Source organism: Scomber scombrus, chromosome 8 (genome assembly GCF_963691925.1).
Source record: "Scomber scombrus chromosome 8, fScoSco1.1, whole genome shotgun sequence".
In the NCBI taxonomy this organism is placed as follows: Eukaryota; Metazoa; Chordata; class Actinopteri; order Scombriformes; family Scombridae; genus Scomber; species Scomber scombrus.
The window spans coordinates 26,967,905-26,990,935 of record NC_084977.1 but is presented as its reverse complement, the minus strand read 5'-3'; the positions used below and the strand labels follow the sequence as shown (position 1 = coordinate 26,990,935).

Below are 23,031 nucleotides of genomic sequence, written 5' to 3'. Positions count from 1 at the left end.
TGATTAGCTTAATGTAGCATAGCGTAAACACTGGAAGCAGGGAGAAAACATTTGCCTCGCTCTTTCCCAATTATAAAAAGATCCACCTACCATGTAACTTATGAGGTAATGTGTTATTTTGTGTGCATTGGAGTTGCTCGTAGGCATATTTTCTGCTATGCTAAGCTTTTCGCTTGCTTGCTCTAGTTTCTTATTCAGTGTATTGAGAGGCACGAGAGTCGTACTGATCTTCTCATCTAACTCGCATCATGAAAGGGTGTCGTGAACTATTCTATTAAAGTAAAGGAAGAGGTGATTGACTGTCATCTGTAGGCTGCTTCAACTGCCCAATTACAATGTTATTTAACATACAGTATGATGTAAACTTATGTATGGACAAACAACATATAATTATTGTTAGGATAGCCAAGTCAAGTCAGATTTCATTTACGTTATGTCCAAGCCCACAGGGTTTATATATGACCCTCTATCCTTAGACCCTAAATAATAAAACATAGTTAGCTTTAATAACAATCTAGGTTGACAATATGTTCTGTATGTTTCCTTTGCATTTCTTCATTTTCTGTTAATAGAAAATCTTTTTATAAAGGTTTATACAGCTACTTGGATCTACAGAATTACAGTAAAGCACAGAAAAATGAACCACTTTTTAAAATGTTGTTAGTGTTTTAAAGTGTTAAAAGCTACGTGAATTAAAAATAGTTTGATGTACAGTAAAAGAAAAACTGGGGCATCACAGTACTCAAGGAAACACACGGGGCAAAAACAAAAAAACACATCGGGGGGGAGAATCTTCATCAAAAGGATAGTCAGCAGAGAGAGAGATGGAGACGTCACCTCATTGAACCTCGCTGGAAATGAATGTTGATATGTGTTTGCATGCGCTCACCATCTGCTCCTCACATAAGCCTCTCGCTTCTCCCACTCTATTTATCTCTCTGCTGTCTCTCTCCTCTCTTCCCCGCTCTGTTTCTGTATCTGGAATGAATTCCTCCTCAGGCACACATGGTCACAATCAGATGATCACCATTACAGACAAGAAGACTAAACCATTCTTTTTTTTCCTCAGTCTAATAATGTAAATCTGATAGCCGTGGTACTATTAGATTATATTCAGTGTCTATTAACCTTCTTTTATTCTTTTTTTTGGGGAATATTAATTGCGGTCACATAGATATTTGATACATTCTGTATTCTCATAAAATCAGTGCTGTCTGATTTCAATGCCATTTCTCACCTTCTTCTTCTCATCAAATGGAAATAGGATGGGCACTCTAGGATGCAAAGACTTAGAGAAGCTTTAACTCAAAGTTCAAACAAAGTTCATTTTAAACTCAAACTGCTTTTACTCAACGTCTAACCATAATGCATATTTTACAAGGTGTGTGGGTGAAAAGAAAATGAATCATGAACTAGTTCCAGGAGTACTTGTGTATTTGGCTATGTGAATTTCATCATCATCGTATAAGCTGCAGTTTGAACACTTGAGTATTGAGATATTGCCAGTATAATGTACTGAGTCGGTGCTTTTAGTCAGTGCTTTAATAAATGGGCACCATCTTGTCTTTCACTATGAATTTGTTCAGGGTTTGACAGCATTAAACCAACTGCAGTTAAAAGTTTGGATGCCAGCTTGTGGCATCACCCGTAATAAACCTGAACGCAGTATAATTGCACATAAGAAGCACTGAACCCATAGAGCTGAAAGTTTTTATATTATATATTTATTCTGCCTCTCTCTTTCCCTCATCTCCCTCAGACTCCAAGACAAAGTCCAGGAGACCATTGAGGCTCTACGGCTGGCAGGAATTAAAGTATGGGTGCTGACGGGGGACAAACATGAGACCGCGGTCAGTGTCAGCCTGTCCTGTGGTCACTTCCACAGAACCATGAACATCCTGGAGCTCCTGCAGCAGCGCTCTGACAACGAGTGTGCCGAGCAGCTCCGCAGACTGGCTAGGAGGTGAGTGTGTGTGAGACAGAACTATGCGGTTTAGGGCTGGGCAATGAATCGATATTATATCGATATAGTGATATTTTATAGATATAGTCTCAGATTTTGGATATTGTAATATTGTGATATGGAATAAGTGTTGTCTTTTTCTGCTTTTAAAGGCTGCATTACAGTAAAAATGTCATTTTCTGAGCTTGACAGACTGTTCTATTATCTGCCTTTATCCACTTGGTCATTATATCCACATTACTGATGACTATTTATCAAAGATCTCATTGCGTAAATATTTGATATCGAGATATTTGGTAAAAAATATTGTGATATTTGATTCTGCCCATATCACCCAGCCGTAGTGTGGTTTTGCTTTTGACTGTGTGATGTATATGTTCACGTCAACATATTTACTCACAGTCTAGACCTAAACTTGCCTATTATTGAAAAAAGTAAATATACTGTATTTTTAGGGAGTAAGGCCTAATAATCTATGTTTCTGCAAGAAACCTATGCTGAAGTTAAATAAGCTAGAAGTATAAAAACCAAGAATGGCTGACAAAGTGTTAAAAGAGTTTTAACATGCTCTTACGCACTGTGGGCAAAGTGTGATCACAGGATTCAGCAAACAAGGCTTAATTTGTTACATGCTGATTTTTTGTTTGTGTTACTTTCTGGGATGGTTCAGCCCCTTAAGTGGGCCTAAATATATAAATTCTGTGTTTTGGCCCCGCCACAAACTTGGCATTGATTGAGGAACCTGTCAGGATTTTTAATATGCTCTATATTAATAGACCTATAAAATATGAAGAGTCTGTTTTAAAACAAAACATTAAGTATATGTGTTAAATAATAATAAACAAAAAACCCACTTAGAAAGATGGCAGTAATTTATAGTTGTTTTTCATTCCTCTTTTTAGCCTTCTCCTCTCCTTTCCTGCTCTTTTTCATCTCTCTTTCTCTCCATGTGTTACTAGGATAAAGGAGGACCATGTCATTCAGCATGGGTTGGTTGTGGATGGAGCCAGTTTGTCTTTAGCGCTGAGGGAACACGAGAAGCTCTTTATGGAAGTGTGTAAAAACTGTTCAGCCGTGCTGTGCTGCCGCATGGCCCCACTGCAGAAAGCTAAGGTACCAACCACTGCAATACACACACCACCCCCTAATTAATGTTTTTAATTAGTGAGAGTGCCACCATCACTGAAGATATTTAGAATTTGTCTTTCTTTGTTGATAAAGAGAAATGTTTAGAGAAAATGGTGCTTATAATAAAGTCTTACATTTGTGCAGTTACTGTTGCCGCTCATGTTGTGTTGATGATTCTCTGTCCAGGTGGTGCGTCTTTTAAAAACATCTCCAGAGAAACCCATCACCTTAGCTATTGGGGACGGAGCCAATGATGTCAGTATGATACAAGAAGCCCACGTGGGGATAGGTAAACACTCTCCTCACAGCCACACAAAATGGTCTCAAATTCTTTCTCTGCAGCGTTTCCTCCAACATGTCTGTGTGTGCACACGTCTCCAGGTATCATGGGGAAGGAGGGTCGTCAGGCCGTGAGGAACAGTGACTATGCAATTGCCAGATTTAAGTTCCTGGCTAAACTACTGCTCGTCCACGGTCACTTCTACTACATTCGAATATCTACGCTTGTACAGTACTTTTTCTACAAGGTAAGACTTTGCACTGGGTACAAAATGTTCTTACATTTTTATCTGCACAAGCTTTAGTAAGGATAGCTATAATATTTTTTTACTGATAAAGCATTTTTAGAAAATACCAGATCCACTCATCTTAATTTCTTTTTAAGGAATTTAAATGCATTCCCAGGGCAGAATAAGTTAATAAGAGATACCAGCTCAGCAGCTTTTCAGTGATACACTATTTTCAGTCTGTGGGTATATGCAGGAATCACCCTGTCACATATTTGTTCATGTAATACATCCTGAGTTACATTAATAGGATTTTATATCAGCTGTTAACAGGACTGTGTAGACATGCCTTACACCCCAAGTTTCAATAGTCTCCTTTCACTGCAGTGTTATTAATGTTTCTTTCCTGCACTCTTTGTTTTTTTTGTAGAATGTGTGTTTTATCACGCCCCAGTTTTTATACCAGTTCTTCTGTCTGTTTTCACAACAAGTAAGTCTTATTCTCTCTTCATCTCCTCCACCATCTCATATGTCATTGTAGTTTTGTTTGTGGTTTTAATGTGGCACAGTGTCTCATTGTCTGAATATTATAAAGTTGCTTCATAAACTCTGTTCTTAAATATATGTTTCTTTCCTAGAGTAATCTTGAAATTTGAATTAAAAGGTTCAACAAGCAAGAATTTTATTTGATCCAGTCATTACTTTTATTTAATGTTAGGAGTTGTCTAGAGTTGCTTTAATATTAAAATGTTAGATGCCCCACTTTGCATTTAAATTCATCAAATATTCATGTGCAGTTACTGTTTTTCTTTTTTTTCTCCTCCCCCTGCATATTTATATACTTGATTTCTGCTCATTTTGTTAAACTTAAAGCCAGTAAGCTGATGTTGAATGAAACTCTGGCTCTGTCCCATCTAGACTCTGTATGACAGTGTTTATCTGACACTGTACAACATCTGCTTCACCTCGCTGCCCATCCTGGTGTACAGTTTGTTTGAACAGCTGGTCCATCCACACGTCCTGCAGAATAAACCAGGCCTGTACAGGTAAGATGGTGTAATACCTGTGGGTGCACACTATAGATTTGTGTTGACTGTTTGTAGAATATTTTCCAGCAAAGATCGTGCTAATAGGACATTTATGTAACATTTAAAATAAAATCAAGCAGCATAACAAAGTTTGTTGGCATATGTGCAATATGTGATCCATAATTCATTAAACAAATTCTAAATAGCTCTGTAAATTAAACATGAAACATGAGTGTGAAAAACAAAAAAACATGTTCGGGTTGGGAACAAACAAGCGTTGGCAAGATGAACAACTAAAAAATATCTTTAAAAATTATTTTTCAAGTTGGTTAAAATGTACATTTTGTATTTTTGTTGATTTTATATCATTTGAAATGACATTTGCACCATTTCTTTTACCAAAAGTAAGACTGAATGCTCCTGAAAATGTCAAATAGTGTAACCACAAAATAATGATGAATATTAAATATTTCATCCACCTACAGTGTATTTAAGTGTACTTATACAGTACAAATAATTACTTGGTACTTGATTCCCCAGATTAAAATTAAAATTTAGAACAATTGTTTTCCAAGATATTTATGTAATAAAAAAGTTAGAATGTAAGATCATGCCAAACTAATTGATATGGTGTTTTATTGAGAATTAAGCAAGTTTTATTATTTAATTCATTATTTTAATTATTTGATACAAAGTTTTTAATGGTTACACCACTTAGACATTTTTGCCATAATCCTTTTATATATTCTTCAAAACAAAACGAATTCGAACCCCTTTTAAATTTGACTAAACCACATGGACACAAAAAAAACGTCATTGACCCGTTTATATCTTACAGAGACATCAGCAAGAACTCTCTGCTGAATTTCTGGACGTTCCTGTACTGGACTCTGTTGGGCTTCTGTCACGCCTTAATCTTCTTCTTCGGATCCTACATACTGATGGGAGAAGACACCACACTTATGGGCAACGGGCAGGTGTGTGTTAGCGTGTGTGTGTTGTACTGTATGTTATTACTGTCTCCATTACAGAATCCCTAGACATGCTGAGAGGATTTTCCAGTGTTGTATGTTATGTATAAACAAATGCAGGACAGCTAGCTATGTGTGTATACGTGTGTTATTATTATTGACGGGGCTGGTTGCCTGCTCGTCTGTCTGCAGTCACTCTTTCCCCTTAAAACTCTCTTTACTCGCCTGTCTCACCTTAATTCTCTCTTAATTTTGTTTGCCAACCTTTCATACAGTCTGTTTGTCTCTATTACTCTAATAGCATGAATGTCATTCACGTGTTAATTAGTAAGTTCTAATCATTTTGTCTTGTCTTCTTCTAACATCTGTGTGTCTGGTATCTCTCCATATCTTTGCCCTCTTTTTGCTTTGTCTGACATTTGGTATTTCAGAAAATACTTTGGTCTCTCTCTTTCTTATCTTTTTTCTTCTATCTTTTGTTGATTACTCTTTTTTTTCCTTCTGCCTTCACGCTGTGCATGTCTTCAGATCTTGCGAGCTAACAGGCAGCTGGTAAGAGTCTGCTCTACAGTTGAATGCATGTCTCTGAAGGGGGTTAATGAGAGGACTATCAAGATTCCTCGATATGTTTTTGTGTTGGCAACAACGCTGTAGTATAAGAGAAAATCTTTGTAACTACTGTGTGCTCTGCAGTACATTTTCATGTTACTTAAAGGGATAGTTCGGGTTTTTTGACATGAAGTTGTATGACATCCTCACCATCAGTGTCGTGCATCAGCAGTGACTTTTCCCCTACTGCGTAATGTGAGCAGAGTTCTGGCCCGCTTTTGGTGTTGAAGAAAGTAGTTCCGGCTAGTTTGCTGGAGTCACAAAGATAAAGCGTTTTGCTTCAAAAAATAATATGCGTTCACAAAATCGTTGTCCATAAAAAAAGTCAGACCTCACAATCACCTGGCTCTATTTACCCTCCCTTCGTATCTATGCGCGCTGCCGCCTGTTGACAGCAGCCCACCTTTCCATCTGCTGTTTCCATCGACACTGATGGTGAGGATGTCATACAACTTCATGTCAAAAAACCTGAACTATCCCTTTGAGTTAAAATGCAGTCTTGTACGATGCTGAACCACAAAACACCACACAGGCTCTGTTTTTCTCTCTCTAAACATTTTAATGAGCTGTGTTGGTACTTATAAAACATTCAGTGGCTCATTGATCCCCGATGATTCTTGAAAACTATCATTTTTTATTCCTCCATTTTCTCTTTGCTTTAATTTAGTGTTCATTTCTTACTTCCATGTCTCTTATTCCATTGCAGTATTAGTCATTTTCTGGTGAAAAATGTAATAAATTCTGTATTAATTTACTTTGTCTAGCGCACACAACAGACCACAGCAAAAGAAAGCAAGCAAAGTTTATTTATAAAGCACCTTTCACAGACAGCAGTCACAAATATTATATATTAATATTCAGAAAAAATCAAATCAAATACAATCATATGAAAGTGGGATAAATAAAAACACAGGCACCAGATAAGATAAACAAAGGGAACAGACACAGGTGTCAAGTTAAAAACATAAAATACCACAAATTACCTAAATGCCTGACTGAACAGATGGGTTTTTAAGTGCTTTTTAAATGAGTCCACAGTATCCAATGACCTCAAGCTTATTGGGAGACTGTTTCATAGCATTGGGGCTGCGGACTGGAAGGTACGGTCTCCTTGAGTCTTAAATTGTGTCTGAGGTACACTATCTCCACCAGTAGTAAAATAGTATATATAATAATAATATATAGTTTTACCTCATATGTCTTTTTTTTTTTTTTTTAAAGAGGATATGTTTGGGACCCTCCTGTGCAAACTAACTTACTTTTGGATTGATATATTTCTAACTAGTTAGAATACCAAGGGTCAGCTCATACTTTCACTTTAAAATGTAACGAAAGTAAATATAAAATGCAAATAATATAAATGATTAATACGGAGTAAAGTTCGTAAAGCACTTTGCTCAAATTTGTTTTGTGGTACAAGTAAAGTATGACTTGAATATTGTTCCTTTAACTGACCCAGAATTATTGTCTATTTCCTTTAGTGTCTCTAGAGATGCATCTCATAGATATATAGAGACATTTCGTACTCCACTCACTATTAGTTTTCAGTGCTCCAGCAGGGGCCTAAATTGGCTGGCAACAAAACAATCCCCCCCCACAGCTCTCAACCTATAAGTAGAGTGATTCTCATAGCAAGCGGTGGTGTTATCAGAGATGGGCACGCAGTCGGAGGGCGAGGCCTCATTATAGGAACCGTATTACAACACAACTTGTTAACTGAGGCCGATGCTTGCTGGATGTTTTTTTTTTTCTCCACACTACATCTGTAAACTCCAGCATAACTCTGCTCAACTGATTCTACCTCTCCTAACTTCCTGCTCATATCCATATTTGTGGTTTGACTTTGACTGAAAAATGTATAATAATAATAATAATAATATTGTGCTAGCAAAATAATTCATATTACCAACGACTTTGACTTCAGCTGGCACTTTTCGTCTCCATTATTCATTGTAGTGAAATGCCAACAAAATGTCAGAGATTTCTATTTGAATGATTTGCGACCTTTTACTAACCTAATAGTGAAGTAACATCATGATTATTAGTTTATTCTTGAAAACAGGAAGAAGAAATTGCAAGTTATATAAACAGGTTGACAACACAATGATCTTACCATATTGTTATCTTGCTAGTAAGTGAGTCCATGCATGTTAAAATAGCCACTTTTTCACTGTGTTATACTGTTGACCATTTTATTAACAGTTTTGTATCTGTTTTATAGATGTTTGGAAACTGGACCTTTGGAACGCTTGTCTTTACTGTCATGGTCATCACCGTCACATTAAAGGTAAATTACAGCAAATATTGGATCATCAAGTGGTCAGAAACACATTTCAATAGGATACTCATGATGCTCTGTCTACTAAAAATAGGTGGTTATTTTCAAACATCTTATCCATAATCCATTGGTAAACTCACCATCTGTCGGCATTGTGTTTTTGCAACTTTGTTTTTTTTTTTAGTATGTCTGCCCACCAGAAGTTGAAAGCTTTAAGCAGCTTTAAGATGATTGTTACTGTGTGCGCTGGCTCTAAGCTGGGTAACACGTTTAGGTCGACAGGGACACACATGTAGTGCTGCTGTTGTTACATGAAATACTGTGTGTTGTGAAGTATTAGGATGATCTCAGTGACCATTAACTGGAGAAGATTATTTATCACAGGTTGAGGTCAAGGTCCGTTATTTTACAGCACCAAGGTAGATTGCTGTATTTTATTGATGGCTAACCCTGTCCCTGTATCAGTGTTTTACATCTAGCTTTCTTTTTTCTCTCCCTCCACTATGTGTGTGTGTGTGTGTGTGTGCCTGTGTGTGTAATGACAGCTTGCATTAGAGACTCATTTCTGGACGTGGATGAACCATTTTGTGACATGGGGTTCGATTGCCTTCTACTTCATCTTCTCTCTCTTCTATGGAGGCATCATCTGGTGAGAATAGCATCTTGGTTCAGTTTCTTTATCTTTTCTTTTTTACAAAAATGCAGGTTTTAACTGAGAGAAAGTGTTCTGCCATGGTATACTTTAGGCGCTGCACAAAGCTTTTACAACATGTTTAAAATGAGGTCCTTACATTTGTAAAAACATACTTCGAATCACCATGGAGCAGTTTTAGATGTAGCATAAACAGCATAAAGGCAGTTGTTATTTTAAATAACACTCTTGCATTAAAAGTTTTAAATCATATTTGCAGAGGGAAAATAAAATTAGCATTCTTCAATATCCAATGATACTAGTAATCATTTACTGCTTATGGTTAATATATAAACATGGAAAACTATAGTAAATACACTGTATACAAAGTGACTACCGTGAGCTTTTCTGAGCTAATATTTTGTCAGCATTGCTATCCATATGAAACGTCCAAAGCAGAAGACAACAAACAACAAAACAAACACTTACACTGCATTCAATGATAAAAGGGCCATTAGACAGACGCTGTTTGGTCTGACAGCCTCTTTTTAACAGACTGTGTTTCTCACAGTATTGAATTATTTTCCTCAAGTTAATGTAGTGTTCATTTAAATGTGGCTGTTTATAAAAAAAAATAAACACACGTACTTTCAGTTGAGCATTATTAGGCTGCTTTGTTGCTTGGCAGAGAAATCTTCAAGACTTTGTTTGGATCAGCAGTAAGCAGTGATTATCTGAAAGTGTGTTGGATTGATCGGATCAATCTTAATCACTTAACCCAGACCAGACAACTCACAGACTAGTTGGAGCCATTCTGTAAAATATTGGGTCATATTTAATATTTGTGGTCTGGCAGCTGCACAGATCCTGTACTGTCTGGAGACAATGAAATAATTCAAAGAGAAAGGCCAGTGAGGTCTGAATTTACAGTTAGAGGGCAAAGTGAGCCAACCACCTCCATAAATATTTTTGAAGGGTTTCAGCAGTGCCCCCATCCTAAAGCCTACTCAGGTCAGTTCCTGTACACGCACTGATATATGTTTCTGTTACTTTGAGACAAATCGACTTTTCCCACCACTGATGAGAAGCATACAAACTTACAATCATTGTTTCCCCTCCCCCTCAGGCCGTTCCTCCACACCCAGGACATGTACTTCGTCTTCGTGCAGCTGCTGTCTAGCGGCTCAGCCTGGTTCGCCATCATCATTATCGTCATAACTTGCCTGTTTCCTGACATAGTGAAGAAGGTCTTCTACCGACATCTGCAGCCCACCAGCACACAGAAGAGTCAGGTAGGATGGGGGTGGAGGGAGACGAGGACTTATAAAACAAGGAAATGAGAGTGTGTGGTAAGAAAACACATCTGTAACAAATCCTAGTCCAGTTGTCACTACAGTGGATAAGAATGAGCTTTTCTATGGTTAATTATACGTGGTTGTAATCAAAATAAAATAGGATTTAAAGAGACTTAATCAGCATCTATCTGTCTAACTTCAGGAGGTTTTCTCTACTTTTCACACACCCTGAACCCTGCGTCTGACACCAAGGTGCAGTGTACTAACTCTTGGTCACTACAGCTCTTAAATCACTGTTTAGTTGAGCACCTCTTTGTACGATTGTGCTCTTGTCTTGGACATCCACACCACATTATAACTACTCTGTAATTAGTAGATGTTTTATCCATATCCAAAGCTGTCTTTGCTCATCTCTTCTTATGGTTTGTTTGTTTAAGCCCAATTGAAAATACTTGTCAGTTTTAGTATTTTCTATAAGGTCTGCAAGTCCAATCTCAAAAGTAAAGCTTATTCAAACTTGCAGAGCTTTTATATTAGTTTTAACTAGCTGTAAAATAAACTGGCAACTAATATTACAAGTCTCAGATGATATGGACAGAACAGGTCCAGTCCCAAAAACTAGATGAGCAGAAGCAAACTGTAGACTTACTGATCATCAGTGTCTTGTGTATTATAGTAAGAGAGGGAGCGTGGATTATGCGAGAGAGATTCCTCAGTTGGAGTAATTTGCTTTTTGAAACTGTGGATCTATACAAAGATGCTCCTATTAGCTCCTAAATCTAAGCATGCATTCATAATTATGTGCTGAATAATGCAATTTAATCAGTTGTGTTGAAGTGCCTTTTTTTTCCTAATTAGATCAGATGGAGGTAATCTCCAAAGCTGTCTTTGCTCATCTCTTCTCATGGTTTGTTTGTTTAAGCCCAATTTAAAATACTTGTCATTGCAGATTTTAATATTTTCTATAAGGTCTGCAAGTCCAATCTCAAAAGTAAAACTTACTCAAACTAATTTATTTGTACACACAAAGCCAAGCACACTCCAGTCCTTAAACTGTCTCCTGTGTGCTTTGATGGATTTATTATTTATTCCCTACTTGTATCATGAAAAATGTGGTAATTTTGTTTCCGGTAATGTTACAAGTGACTGGAGGGGAGAGAGAAATCATCTAAAAATGTCAAGGTAACTCAAAAGCTAGGCAGTGAGTAAAAAAAAAAAAAAAAAGGTTTGGGATTTCATGTTGTTTAAGGTCATGAGTAACTCACTTCTTTACAGGAACAGCATGATGTTCAGTTGCACAAACACACACACGCACACCGCATGACTTCCTTTTGATCCACTACATAGAAATGTATGCACACATGCACAAACACACAGTGGGCATGGTCACCTCTCAGCAGACCCCATGTTGTTAGTGTGCTGATTTCTCCAGCTTGAGACTGTTTATGTTTAATCTTATATGTTCGTCCTTTCAAAAAACTCTCTTCTTGTTTCTAAGAAAAAAAATTAACTAGCTTTTTCAAATCCGTTGTGTGTTGTTTGTTGTTTGTTGTTTCTGCTCTAACCTTTATCCCATTTTGTCTTTGTGTGTGTCTGTGTGTGTGTGTGTGTGTGTGTCTGTGTCTGTGTGTCTGTGTCTGTGTGAAGAGATTTTACAGTATGCTTGATTTCTAACCTCTCTGTGTGTCTGTGTGCTCTTCCTCCTATCCTTTTGTCTGTATTCTCCTGGTGTAGATGTATTCCAACCGCGTGGCAATAGGTGATGACTTCATCGCTCTGCAGCCTCTGTCCAGAGCCAAGAGCCAGCTGGGCAAAATTAGGTAGAGGAGATAAGACAGATTCAGCCCCGAGCTTTAAAATACAGCTGAAAATCTATTCAAATAACACGACTTCCCTGGAGTGCTTTATTGAAAAGCAATATTTCTATATCAGTAGTTTTTGTCATCTGTATATTAAATTGAATAGAGAGGCCTTTCCTGTTTGCCTGCACTGATGCCGCTCTCTCTAAAATTTCACTTCCTTTAGTTTTGAATTATGCCTGTTTTTATATCTTTGTGACATCTTGCCTTTTTCAGGAACCTATAACAAACTAAATAGTTCAGTGCAGTCATTAGAAGTCTAAAATGACTAATGAAAGGATTTTACATAGCACAACTGTGCACAAATGTGCATAATGTCTCTCGACAACTAATTGGTGTACTTTTTTTAGGCAAATTTTGAGACCTATCTTTTCAAAAATGCTTTGATATGTGTATTGTCAGATTTAAAATTAGTTTAAACCAGTAGATTATACTGGTTTAAATACTCTGGATAGCCACTAAAAAGTAGAAACATTGCTTTATGGAACAAGCGCTCCTCCCTATAAATATTTGATCAATGCTTAAATGTTGATTTCCCAGTTCAGGACTTGATTTAGCCCCACTGAGGCCTGTTTCCAACACTGGCAGTATGCTGACTGCAGAGATGTGCTGTTAGTGTTGGAGCAGGGCTTCTTTTTTTGTGTGTGATTCCTGTAAGTGCATGCTGAGACAAGCCAATCAGCATTCTCCGTAAATGGGATCGGGGAAAAATAGTAATGCAGAAGAATGAGACATCAAGCATTTCACCCACCTGCATGTCTTGCATTTTCATCGAGCGGCTGGTATTAAAGAATGTGACCTCCACCACTCCTGCGTGTTACAGCATGGTACAGTCATTAGTCAGCCCACTGCATGAATGAATGAGTGGATGAATGAATGTCAAAAACACCTTTTCCCTTTTTTTAACTTAATTTGATTCCTTCTGATTCCCATTTATGGTCCTGAGTCTTAATTTAAGAAGCACCGTTCTGACTGTGATGATCTGCATCTGCATCAGTGCTAAATCAGAACTGGTCGGACCTGCCTGCTTTCCATCAGTTAATGGTTTTGTCCTACAACCCCAGTCTGGCTTGCCACATCAGATAGTCGCATGGTTAAGCCCATCAAATCACCCCCTTTATCTCTGGCATGGTGCATCCTCTTGACGTTTACTGAACCAAACACCCTCAAACTGGTTCCACCACCTGAAAAATCCTCATATGCAAGTTGTCCGCTTGCATGTAGAGAACAAGACTGATACTCCTCAACAGCTGCATGACAGACTTTTGGACTGGTCTGGGCTGCCTTGTACAGCAGCATGGTGCTGTCGCCCTCTTAGAAGCATGACAAGACAGCTGTGCTATTATCACAGCTTTGTCAAACTAATGACTCATAGATCTTGTGCTGTCATAGCAAATATCAATATAAAGATGCTGCAGGGGAAATGCTAACGTTAGCATGATCTCTCTTGAGTTAAAAAAAAAAATCAAAGCCAGGAGAAAAATACTTTGATCTTTGACAGCTTTGTCAACTGTCCAAAATCATGTGAATAATATATGATGTATATTTTATCGTTATTTGTAGGGTAATTTTTTAAAAAGGGCTGTTTTTTGCATTTTTTTAAATTATTATTACTGCTACGTACATTGCATACTAATTCTGATAGCTCTGTAAATTTTATTATATGATATAAAAATAATAGTATGTGATTTATGTTTATAGTGGTTTAAGTTTAGTCACCAGTGTATACACATTGTTGAAACTAATGCAGTCTAATACAAGAGCCCTGCAACAAATCTTACTGTACCGAAGGTTTTAATGCTTAGTTTTTGTAGAAACTGTTTCAGAGGTATTGATTCAACTTAATGATCATTATGGAGGCTGTAGTTTGTGGTGCAGGTTGTATTAAATGGCATTACACTGAGGGGGGTTTCTAGTCTACACTTCACAAAATTACAGCTTCCGGATGACCATAAAGTTGAACACCTGTCTGAAATAGTTTCACCACCTTTTGAGGTTTTTGAAATCTTTTGGAATTTTGAAGATAGGACTTGTTGCAGAGCTTTTACATTAGTTTTAACTAGCTGTATAATAAACTGGCAACTAAGTGTATATTACAAGTCTTAGGTAATATGGACAAAACAGGTCCTGTCCCAAAAACTAGATGAGCAGAAGCAAACTGTAGACTTACTGATCATCAGTGTCGTGTGTATTATAGTAATAGAGGGAGCGTGGATTATGCAAGAGAGATTCCTCAGTTGGAGTAATTTGCTTTTTGAAACCCTGGATCTATACAAAGATGCTCGTATTAGCTTCAAAATCTAAGCATGCATTCATGATCATGTGCTGAATAATGCAATTTATTCAGATGTGTTGAAGTGCCTTTTTTTCTCCTAATTAGATCAGAGGGAGGTAATCACAAAAGAACCCAGAAGTCTCTCCTGGGGTTTCCATTGTTTGGCCACTCTGTAGCTCTGATAGATTCAGCAGTGGGTTAATTAGTTTGGATGCTAATAGATTTGCTCTTATCTGAGCTAGAAGGAACATTTTCCCTCAAGACATATTTTTCATGCCTGCAGCTTCTTTCTGCTCATTTGTCGTTCAGTTTTACAGCTATTTTCTGAGCTTTCATGCTAATGTGTTCAATTGTCTCTGCTTTTGTGAGAAATTAAAGCCCTCACTCAGTGACCTCATCACCCCACTCAGATTTTCTCAAAGACCTCTTCTCATGAGGTAATTTATTATCACACAGTCCCAATTACAATATTAGATCTGCAGCAGGCGAATAAGGCCAGAGATGCGCATTGGTGTCTTGTTACAAAAAAAACAGGAAGCAAGTGTTCTTATTTGCATTGTAAGCCAAAAATTTGCACAGCTCTGTTGCTTTTTTTTTTTGAAGATAGCTTTTGAGGTCACTCGTGAAGGACTTTAAAAATGGGACCAACATAGTTTGGTCTCAGTAAACTTTATGTGTAAGTGTTTTAGGGCACACTGTGGACTGAGGGTCAGACATTTAATTGACTGCCCCCACTACAGTGGCGCTTGGACTGACTTACTAACTGACCACTTGCTTACTAACTAACTGATTCATTCACTGGTTGGTAAATAAGCAACACAAAAAGAAAAACATATCCACATCACTTTAGTTGTTTAGTCTCGTATTGAGTCTTAAGATCATAGGTTTCCTGAATTAAATGTTAAATAATACCAATGATATTAGATGGTTTCTAATCTCTATCAAATGGAAATTTACTTAAAATAAAGATACTTAAAAAGTCCTTTCTTAAATAGAAGTACTAGTTTTAAGAAAATCCCCAAAACAAGTAATGATCTAATCCCATTATCAGAATCATTCACTTATTTAAACAAAAATTTAAAGACTGAATATGAGACTAAATGGCTGAGATGGCTATTTCCGCAGTGTCACCGGTTAGTTAGCTGGCTTCACTTGTTCTGTTGCTATTTGGGTGTCTGACCTACCAACAGTCTACTGACTGATGAGCTGTTTGACTAGCCAACAGGGCTCACTGTAAGCATCTTGTGTCCTTCAGATGGAAGAGGGTGAGGGTTCAGTCGGCCCAGAATATGACCCTGTTAAAGCCCAGCGAAGCCCAGGGGAGGACAATTGGCACCTGCTAGCTGCTTATCCTCCCCCTGCTGCCCCCGGCCCAGACCCCTGCTCCCCTAGGTAGTAGCGTACCATTCTTCACTCTCATTGTCCCCCCCTGTACTGTACTGTCAACGCCCCCAGCATTATGGCTTTTTACCTGAGGACCAACCAACCCTGTGCACCCCCTAACAGCTGCAGTCGACAGCATACGCACTTATGCACCCTCAGTCATGCTCTCATGGCTGCCTGTTACAGCTGCCCCTGCACTTTCCTTTTATTTCATGCGTAGTATGCTCCCTGTATGTGTCAGTCCGACATGAATGACCCATCCTCTCCCCAAATCATGATCAACCCCTTCTCCATTCCCTCCCTGCCCTCCATGACCCACGTCTTCCTCTACCCAACCACGGCTGACACTATCTTTCCCAACCTGGTCTCAATTCACCCCCTTGCTCTTATTGAGCAGGTCTGTGCTCAGAGAGAAAGAGAGAATGCTGTTGGCATGCAAAGTTCATCGTGTTTGACATGTTTATTTTTCGTTCCACCGTAAGCTCCCTCCATGCTCGTATTGTTACTCCATATTGAAGCCTGGATGATATACCATTGTCTGCTTGTAATTTGATGCCTCCATATACTTTTTTTTGTTTTAAGTATTTATTTTTTTGTCACACCAAGTTTGAGAAAGTATTTTGAGTTATTTTCTTCTGTCACGTTGCATTATTTTAAATTGTCAGATTCACTTTTTGTTTCTTCTCTACATACAGAGTTTGCTTTGAGTGCCCATATATATTATACATCTAGGATTGTAAGAATAACATACTCCTAGAGACAGCTACCAAAAAGATCTTGTCAAAGAAAAACTCTTTCTTTTGTTCTATAAACCAACACAACAGTGAAGGGGATAAAAGGACAGCACACATGAACTTTAGCTGAACTCTTTAGCTCCTCTAGTAAATCTAAACAGGGAGATGATGTCGCTTGTATAGCTGTCACTGAGGCTTGGTCAGTTTATGACAAAATCTTTAATTCTGGTATTTGTTTCTCAGAAAACCGCAGCATACAACACAACTATTAATCACACACTTTGGCCTGGTTTTGGTCTGAGTATCATATTGCAGCTGCTTCTCCAGAATCAAAAACAAGTAATGGCTTGAAAATCACTTCAAAAGCGCTATATAGTGGGATGGCCTTTTCAGCTGATACTTAATCATCTTTCCAATGAGGTGCTTTGGAGAATAACTCTAAGTCTAACATGACTGTGACTGAAAACAGAAGTTTCTCCGACTCTGTCCACCACTGCTTCTGATTTACCAGCTCTATGACTGACTCATCCGTGCTTACTGACTAATTTCCCACTTCACAGATTGACATGATGGCTCATTGGTCAGAGTAAGCTAATCATCTTATGAATTAATGAAAAGCTGAGTGTTAATCGCCCATATGGATATAGATACACTAAGGACACTTGACCATTGACGTTACCATCAATGGTTACAGCTGTTTTTATTGTGGTTTGATCCATTTGTGTGTTTGGAATAGTTTCCAACCTCAACTTGCCCCTCAGCTATGGAGAGGTTTAAGTCGTTTTATAGTAACAAGAACACATTTGTATGCCTGTCCCCAAAAGTAAAGGACAAAAAAAAAGGCCATGTTAGAGACAGCATGAATTCATGCATTTGTTACCTGGGGACACCTTCCTCTGCCAGTATAATTCATATTACATTTTTTTGTTTTGCTGTTGCTGGCCAAGAAGGAGAAGTTTTGGTTTCATGCCAAGGGTGTCTCCAATTTCTGCTGCAGAGAAAGAAATGTAACAAAGTCAACATCACAAGTCAAAGCACAGGAACACAAGTTTATCACACATTCAGCCACATCAGAGGCGCAAAGAATCAAATGATAAAATATGAAAGTGTAGTAATTGTTTACTACAAAAGCATATTTTCATACTTTGACTTGCTGATTTTAGACCGTAAACAAGCATCCTCGTGTTTACTGAGCTCTTTATATCCTTAAAAGGGAGGATTTTGAAACTAGACACTGTGAAAAGGACGAGGGGAGGCTTTGTTGCAGTTTACCACAGTTAAATTCAAGATAGTGAGGCACACGTCCACAGATATCTATAATTGATGTTAAAAAAAGCACATAATGGAGCTGATGTGAACTTATAGGAATGAGGTGTGTCTATCCTAACCTCAGTGTTGTTTCAATTTGTTTTAATCATGTAACTGTAATGCTGTATGGAAACGGGGTGCAGGATAAAACCTGATTAGTGTAACCTCACAATCTGCCTCTTTGCTCTTCACTTTCTCCTTCCCCCTCACACACTGTCTCTTCCTCTCTCTCTTCCTCTCTCTCGGGTGCTGACTCAGGTCAACAAAGCCACCTGATCCCACAGGTTTATAGGCAGCAGTTTCATTCAACTTCGTCTACCAAGGCAAATTCAAGACAGATTCATCATAAAATATATTTTTAGTCTTGTTATTTCGACAGTTTTCTTGGCACTGTATTTCAACTCCTACATTAATACAGACACAATTTAGCTTTATCTTTTAATTTTCTCTCATATGAAAGGAAAAATTACAACAAATATAATGTTTATAAAATAATGGTATATTGATTTTCATGTCATCTTGCTTTGTATGTATGCACATTCAAAAGATATTTATCCAGTAATGTTAGAACTGAAGTAAGCTGCATATCCCAGATCTATGAGAGTACTGCATATTTTTTATGCCTCCGCGCCGGCGACAGCAGAGGCATAAAAAGTATCCCTCTGCTGTCAGAGGCATATTTTTTATGGCTACGACAGGAGGCGTAATGTTTGGAGGTTGCCCGTTCATCCCATTCTCGTGAAGAGGATATCTCAGGAACGCCTAGAGGGCATTCCTTCAAATTTGGCACAAATGTCCACTTGTAAACAAGGATTAATTGATCAGATTTTAGTGGTCAAAGCTAAAGGGTCACTGTGACCCCACAAAATACATTTTTAGCCATAACTCAAGACACTAATTTCCTTTTATTAAATTCCTTCAAATATTATATTATATTATATTTAAATATACAGGAAAAGTGAAAAAGAGGTTAGTTTGTAGTACAGATTATGATTCTGATCAGCTGGTCTTGGTTCATGGTTAGGTCATGCTCATCAGGGATGTGGACTTTCTTCCGATGCTGAGTGATCAATCACAGACATCATAACGGCCTGGCCTGACTGAGCTGAGCGTTAGAGGCTTTGGCAACAGAGCGACACGTCATCTTGCTTTAAAAAGAGTGTCTGAAAGCACATTATAATACTGTGCATGATCATCCTGACCCACTGCAGTGAAATATCTGTTTGATCCTGAGGTTTATAGCATTAGATGAGTATAGAGGGGAGCAGCCTTGTGCTTTAGAGCCGCTGGAGAAAAAAAACCCTTTGTAGGCACTCAAGGTAAAAGACAGCCCTGTGTACTTCCCAGTAAGTGTTGGAAACCTTGAGATAGACTTTGATTACCAAACAAGTTAAAAGACTTATAACCACCTTTAAATATACTGCAAACTATTTAGATTTAACATGTTGAGCTTGTTTTCTCATGGAGCTCTTTGTTTACTGTTTGTTTTTTTTCAAATTTTTATATTAATTTGAAACATCTCAGTCCCTTCAATAGCATGTTTTGAATGTTTTCCCTGTACATCATTCTTTCTGTGATGGCATGCGATATGTTGTCCTCCAGTCACCTTCATCATCCTGTCAGTGTGTGACAGCAAACCTGTATTGTGTTGGTAATAATTTGTTTCTTTTTTTGCCCTTTCCCTTCACTCACTTCTCCCTCTTTCACTCTCTGCCATTGCCATTCTCTTAACTTTTTATATCACCCTTTACTTCACCTTTCTCTACTGTCCCACCTTCCTCTGCCTTCCTCCAGTCTCTACCAGCCGCCCAGGCGCAGACCCTCAGCTGTATGGAGTCCCTGTGCTGCTACCAACATGGGCAAAGCGGCTGTTCCCGCCTGGCCCACCTCCTGGAGCAAATGACCAGGCAGTGCCAGGCCAGCGCCGACCATTGTCACGCATCCAGCAACAGGTGGGGAGGACAACAACGGCAAGATATGATTTTGAAACCCGATGAACCCTCTCCACCTCTTGGTTGCAAAAATTTGGGCTGCACGCCTGAAGGTTTCAGCTCATAATATGGCTTCTGCTCTACTGTAAGTTTTTCTTGTTCAGATCTATACCAGGTTGAATACAGTTGTGCGGGGGAAGTTGGGGTCTCAAAACGGTCATGGGGTGCGGTTTAACGAGCCTTTGGGGACGACGGCCAATGGAGGAGTTATAGAGGCAGAAGATGTGTTGATCAAGCCATCATGGACCGCACTGTTATGAGTTTTATTATTTTCATCAGAGTCCATGTGGAGAGAGTAAGGAGTCTGGACATCCAAAGTGTGCTTCACCTCATATCTACACTAGTGTACTATCAGAAATATATCAGTACACCTTGTAACCAAAAGTATAGAGACCAATGACTGAGTAGATTGTGATGGCCATGCCGTCTACATCACATAGCATGCTGATGTGGATGTTTGACAGCCCAGCCAGGGAGAATATGAATCCCAGTATTTTTTTATTTAGACCCTTAGAATGAAGACCTGCTGTGATCTACAGGCACCCAACAGGTCTCAATACTACACAATATAACCTGTATAGCCCATACATTAAGGGCAGGTCTGTAACACCTCTTGTGTTTACGTCTTAATCATCTATGCTATGATCTGTTCTTCTGTCTGTCTCCTCTGGTTCTGTTTCTGTTCAGTACTCCCCTTCAAATCAGAGAGATTATTGACCAAATGGGGGTTAGCCTGATTAGCCAGTTTTCTAGGGAAACTCTTAAATCCGTATTGCACTTTAACATATGACTCCCATGTGTCTTGTTATGCTGACTGGTTAGCTTTGGGTTGATTCCTCTATTGTAAAGGAGCTCTTCATGTTCATCGTAGGGCTTCTACACTCCACTAGAGACGAGGCTAGGTAATGGTTAGCTGGTCAGATTGTAAATGATCCATCTGCTTGTGAAGAGCTGTGAGAAGGCTTCACTAGTGTGAGGTTGTGGCAAATTAGCTTTCAAGCTGCAGCGAGCATATTGTCGCCACCCCTAAATGGCAGCGGGGAGGTAACTGACATTTAAGGATTTCAGTGCCCAGAAGTAATAAAACATGATGTCAGAGTTTACTGCACAAAAGTGAACTCTCAGTTAGTGCAGACAGGTCTTTCTTCCTCTGCTGCAGCTCCACTTAAAAGATGAAACAGAAGCAACCGGATGCATTCATGAAATATTGTGCAGAGTGCAGCTTTAAGGACGGGAAAGCTGAGTTCACAGTTTGCTGGTCTGCCCAGTCTGCGCTTTCAATGTTGTTGTGTCTCTTTTTTTTCTTTTCTTTTTTTTTAAACCTGAATGCCAGTGACTCAGTAGGATCATTGATTAATTGACCTGATCAGCTCTTTCTGCTGAGCAATCAATATTCCCCAAAACAGCTTGGGACCCTCGGTATTGATTAGATTAATAATGAAGATGTAGCATTCTTGTTCTTTGTATTCATTGTGAGTCTTTTTGCAGTGAACCTTGCACAGAGTCATGTGGCGTGGGCTCGCATGTTTGTTCATTTATGACTGTGTGTGTGTGTGTATGTATGTGTGTGTGTAAAAGTAATAACGGCATGCAGGTCAGATAAGGGAAGCACTGTTCCTAACACCCCTCACACACACACACACCCTCCCTTCCCCTCCAGCCCCTCTGGATAGCAACCTGCAGACTCTCTGTGGTCGACTAGAGGACTGTGTCGTCGCCGTCAGTCAGGCTTTGGGGAAACAGCGGTCTTATGAGTAATATCATAGCCGAGATGTAAAATTATGACCATCTGTAATGACGTCTTGGTGACTAATCTTGGCCTGTGTGCAATTAATTAACATCGCAGGCATCCTCTGATCATTTTAAACTTTTTCTTTCAGCCCATAGGGAGAATAAAACGAGTCATTCATCTTAATATTCACTTTCTTAATTATCCCTCTGACAATATCGTGTGGGATATGCAGGACGAAATAATCCATTTCAATTGTTTGTCAGGGTGAAAGAAAGGAAACGTTTCCCCCATTGCTAGTTGGCCAAATTACCACTAATTGCATGATTCAATTTAGATGAATTTCTTCCTGTGGGAATGATTGATTTGTTTTCTGACCTTAGCACAAAGCAAACAATTGGATTCTTCCTATTAAAGAAACGACAGCCAATTTGTACTCCCAGAAGGATAATGCTAAACAATGATGAATACAGGTAAAATGCTCTGATTAGGCGTGCTCTATACTGTAAAATACACAAAAAAAACATATACAGTAAGGTTAACTTTATTGATCCCCAATTTATAGACTTAGGGATGAATCTGCAAGTCTAGTTTTTTATCCATCCTCTCCTTTTCTACCCCTGTCCTCTTCATCTTCTCAACCCTCTTCTTCACCTTCTCTGTAGGCAGAAAACTACACAGAATGAATGAAAGACTAGTGAGACTCAGTCCACATTTGGCCTTAATGCTAGGATACTGCCATACAGAAGGTTCTACATTACATATTAATGATAATATGAGTGGAAGAGACACATACAGCAAGCATATTTAAAACGTCTATAACAGGTCAAGTATTTAATCTGTCATTTATTTGAAGCTCGACTGTAGCTGGCTGCTCGACTTGGGCGCCTGTCGTTGCGGTGCTGAACGCTGGCCCACAGCTGAGTCATGGCTGGGAGGGTGATGGGGATGGCACTGGCAACAAAGCGAGAACTGACACGGATGTCAGGAGTCCAGATGTTTTCCAAAATAAACTAAACAGATATGCCCGTCGTGTGTAGTTGTCACACCTCAGTAGCTGCGTCTCCATTCAAAATGTCAAGCAATTTGTTCCCCTTGACCTTTGAAATGTTAAATAAGAGAATGCAGATGAGGAGAGACATAAGGCGTTTTGGATGGATCGTATATCCACGGCAAAAATGTAGGTGCACATAATCAAAGCCACTCCTGATTGTAACGTCATGATCTCATCACACTGTGCGCATCACAATACGTCTTTTTCTTTTTTTTGCTACTTCCTGTATCTATTAATCTTTTTCTATTGGATCCTGAAGCCTTATATGTGCTTTTAAGAAGAGGCCAAC

At 38.7% G+C, this 23,031-nt stretch overlaps 1 protein-coding gene across 1 annotated transcript in view; it reads left to right on the top strand.

Moving 5' to 3' along the window:
* The window catches only part of atp11b (ATPase phospholipid transporting 11B), a 54,231-nt gene extending 31,200 nt beyond the window's left edge, over positions 1–23,031 (top strand). The window contains exons 19-29 of the mRNA XM_062423489.1: positions 1,760–1,963; positions 2,923–3,076; positions 3,278–3,380; positions 3,473–3,618; positions 4,028–4,087; positions 4,516–4,643; positions 5,464–5,602; positions 8,427–8,492; positions 9,029–9,132; positions 10,241–10,406; positions 19,763–23,031. Of these exons, the coding sequence (XP_062279473.1) occupies positions 1,760–1,963; positions 2,923–3,076; positions 3,278–3,380; positions 3,473–3,618; positions 4,028–4,087; positions 4,516–4,643; positions 5,464–5,602; positions 8,427–8,492; positions 9,029–9,132; positions 10,241–10,406; positions 19,763–20,026 (1,534 nt within the window). The 3' untranslated portion in view covers positions 20,027–23,031. The remainder of the gene's footprint in view (positions 1–1,759; positions 1,964–2,922; positions 3,077–3,277; positions 3,381–3,472; positions 3,619–4,027; positions 4,088–4,515; positions 4,644–5,463; positions 5,603–8,426; positions 8,493–9,028; positions 9,133–10,240; positions 10,407–19,762) is intronic.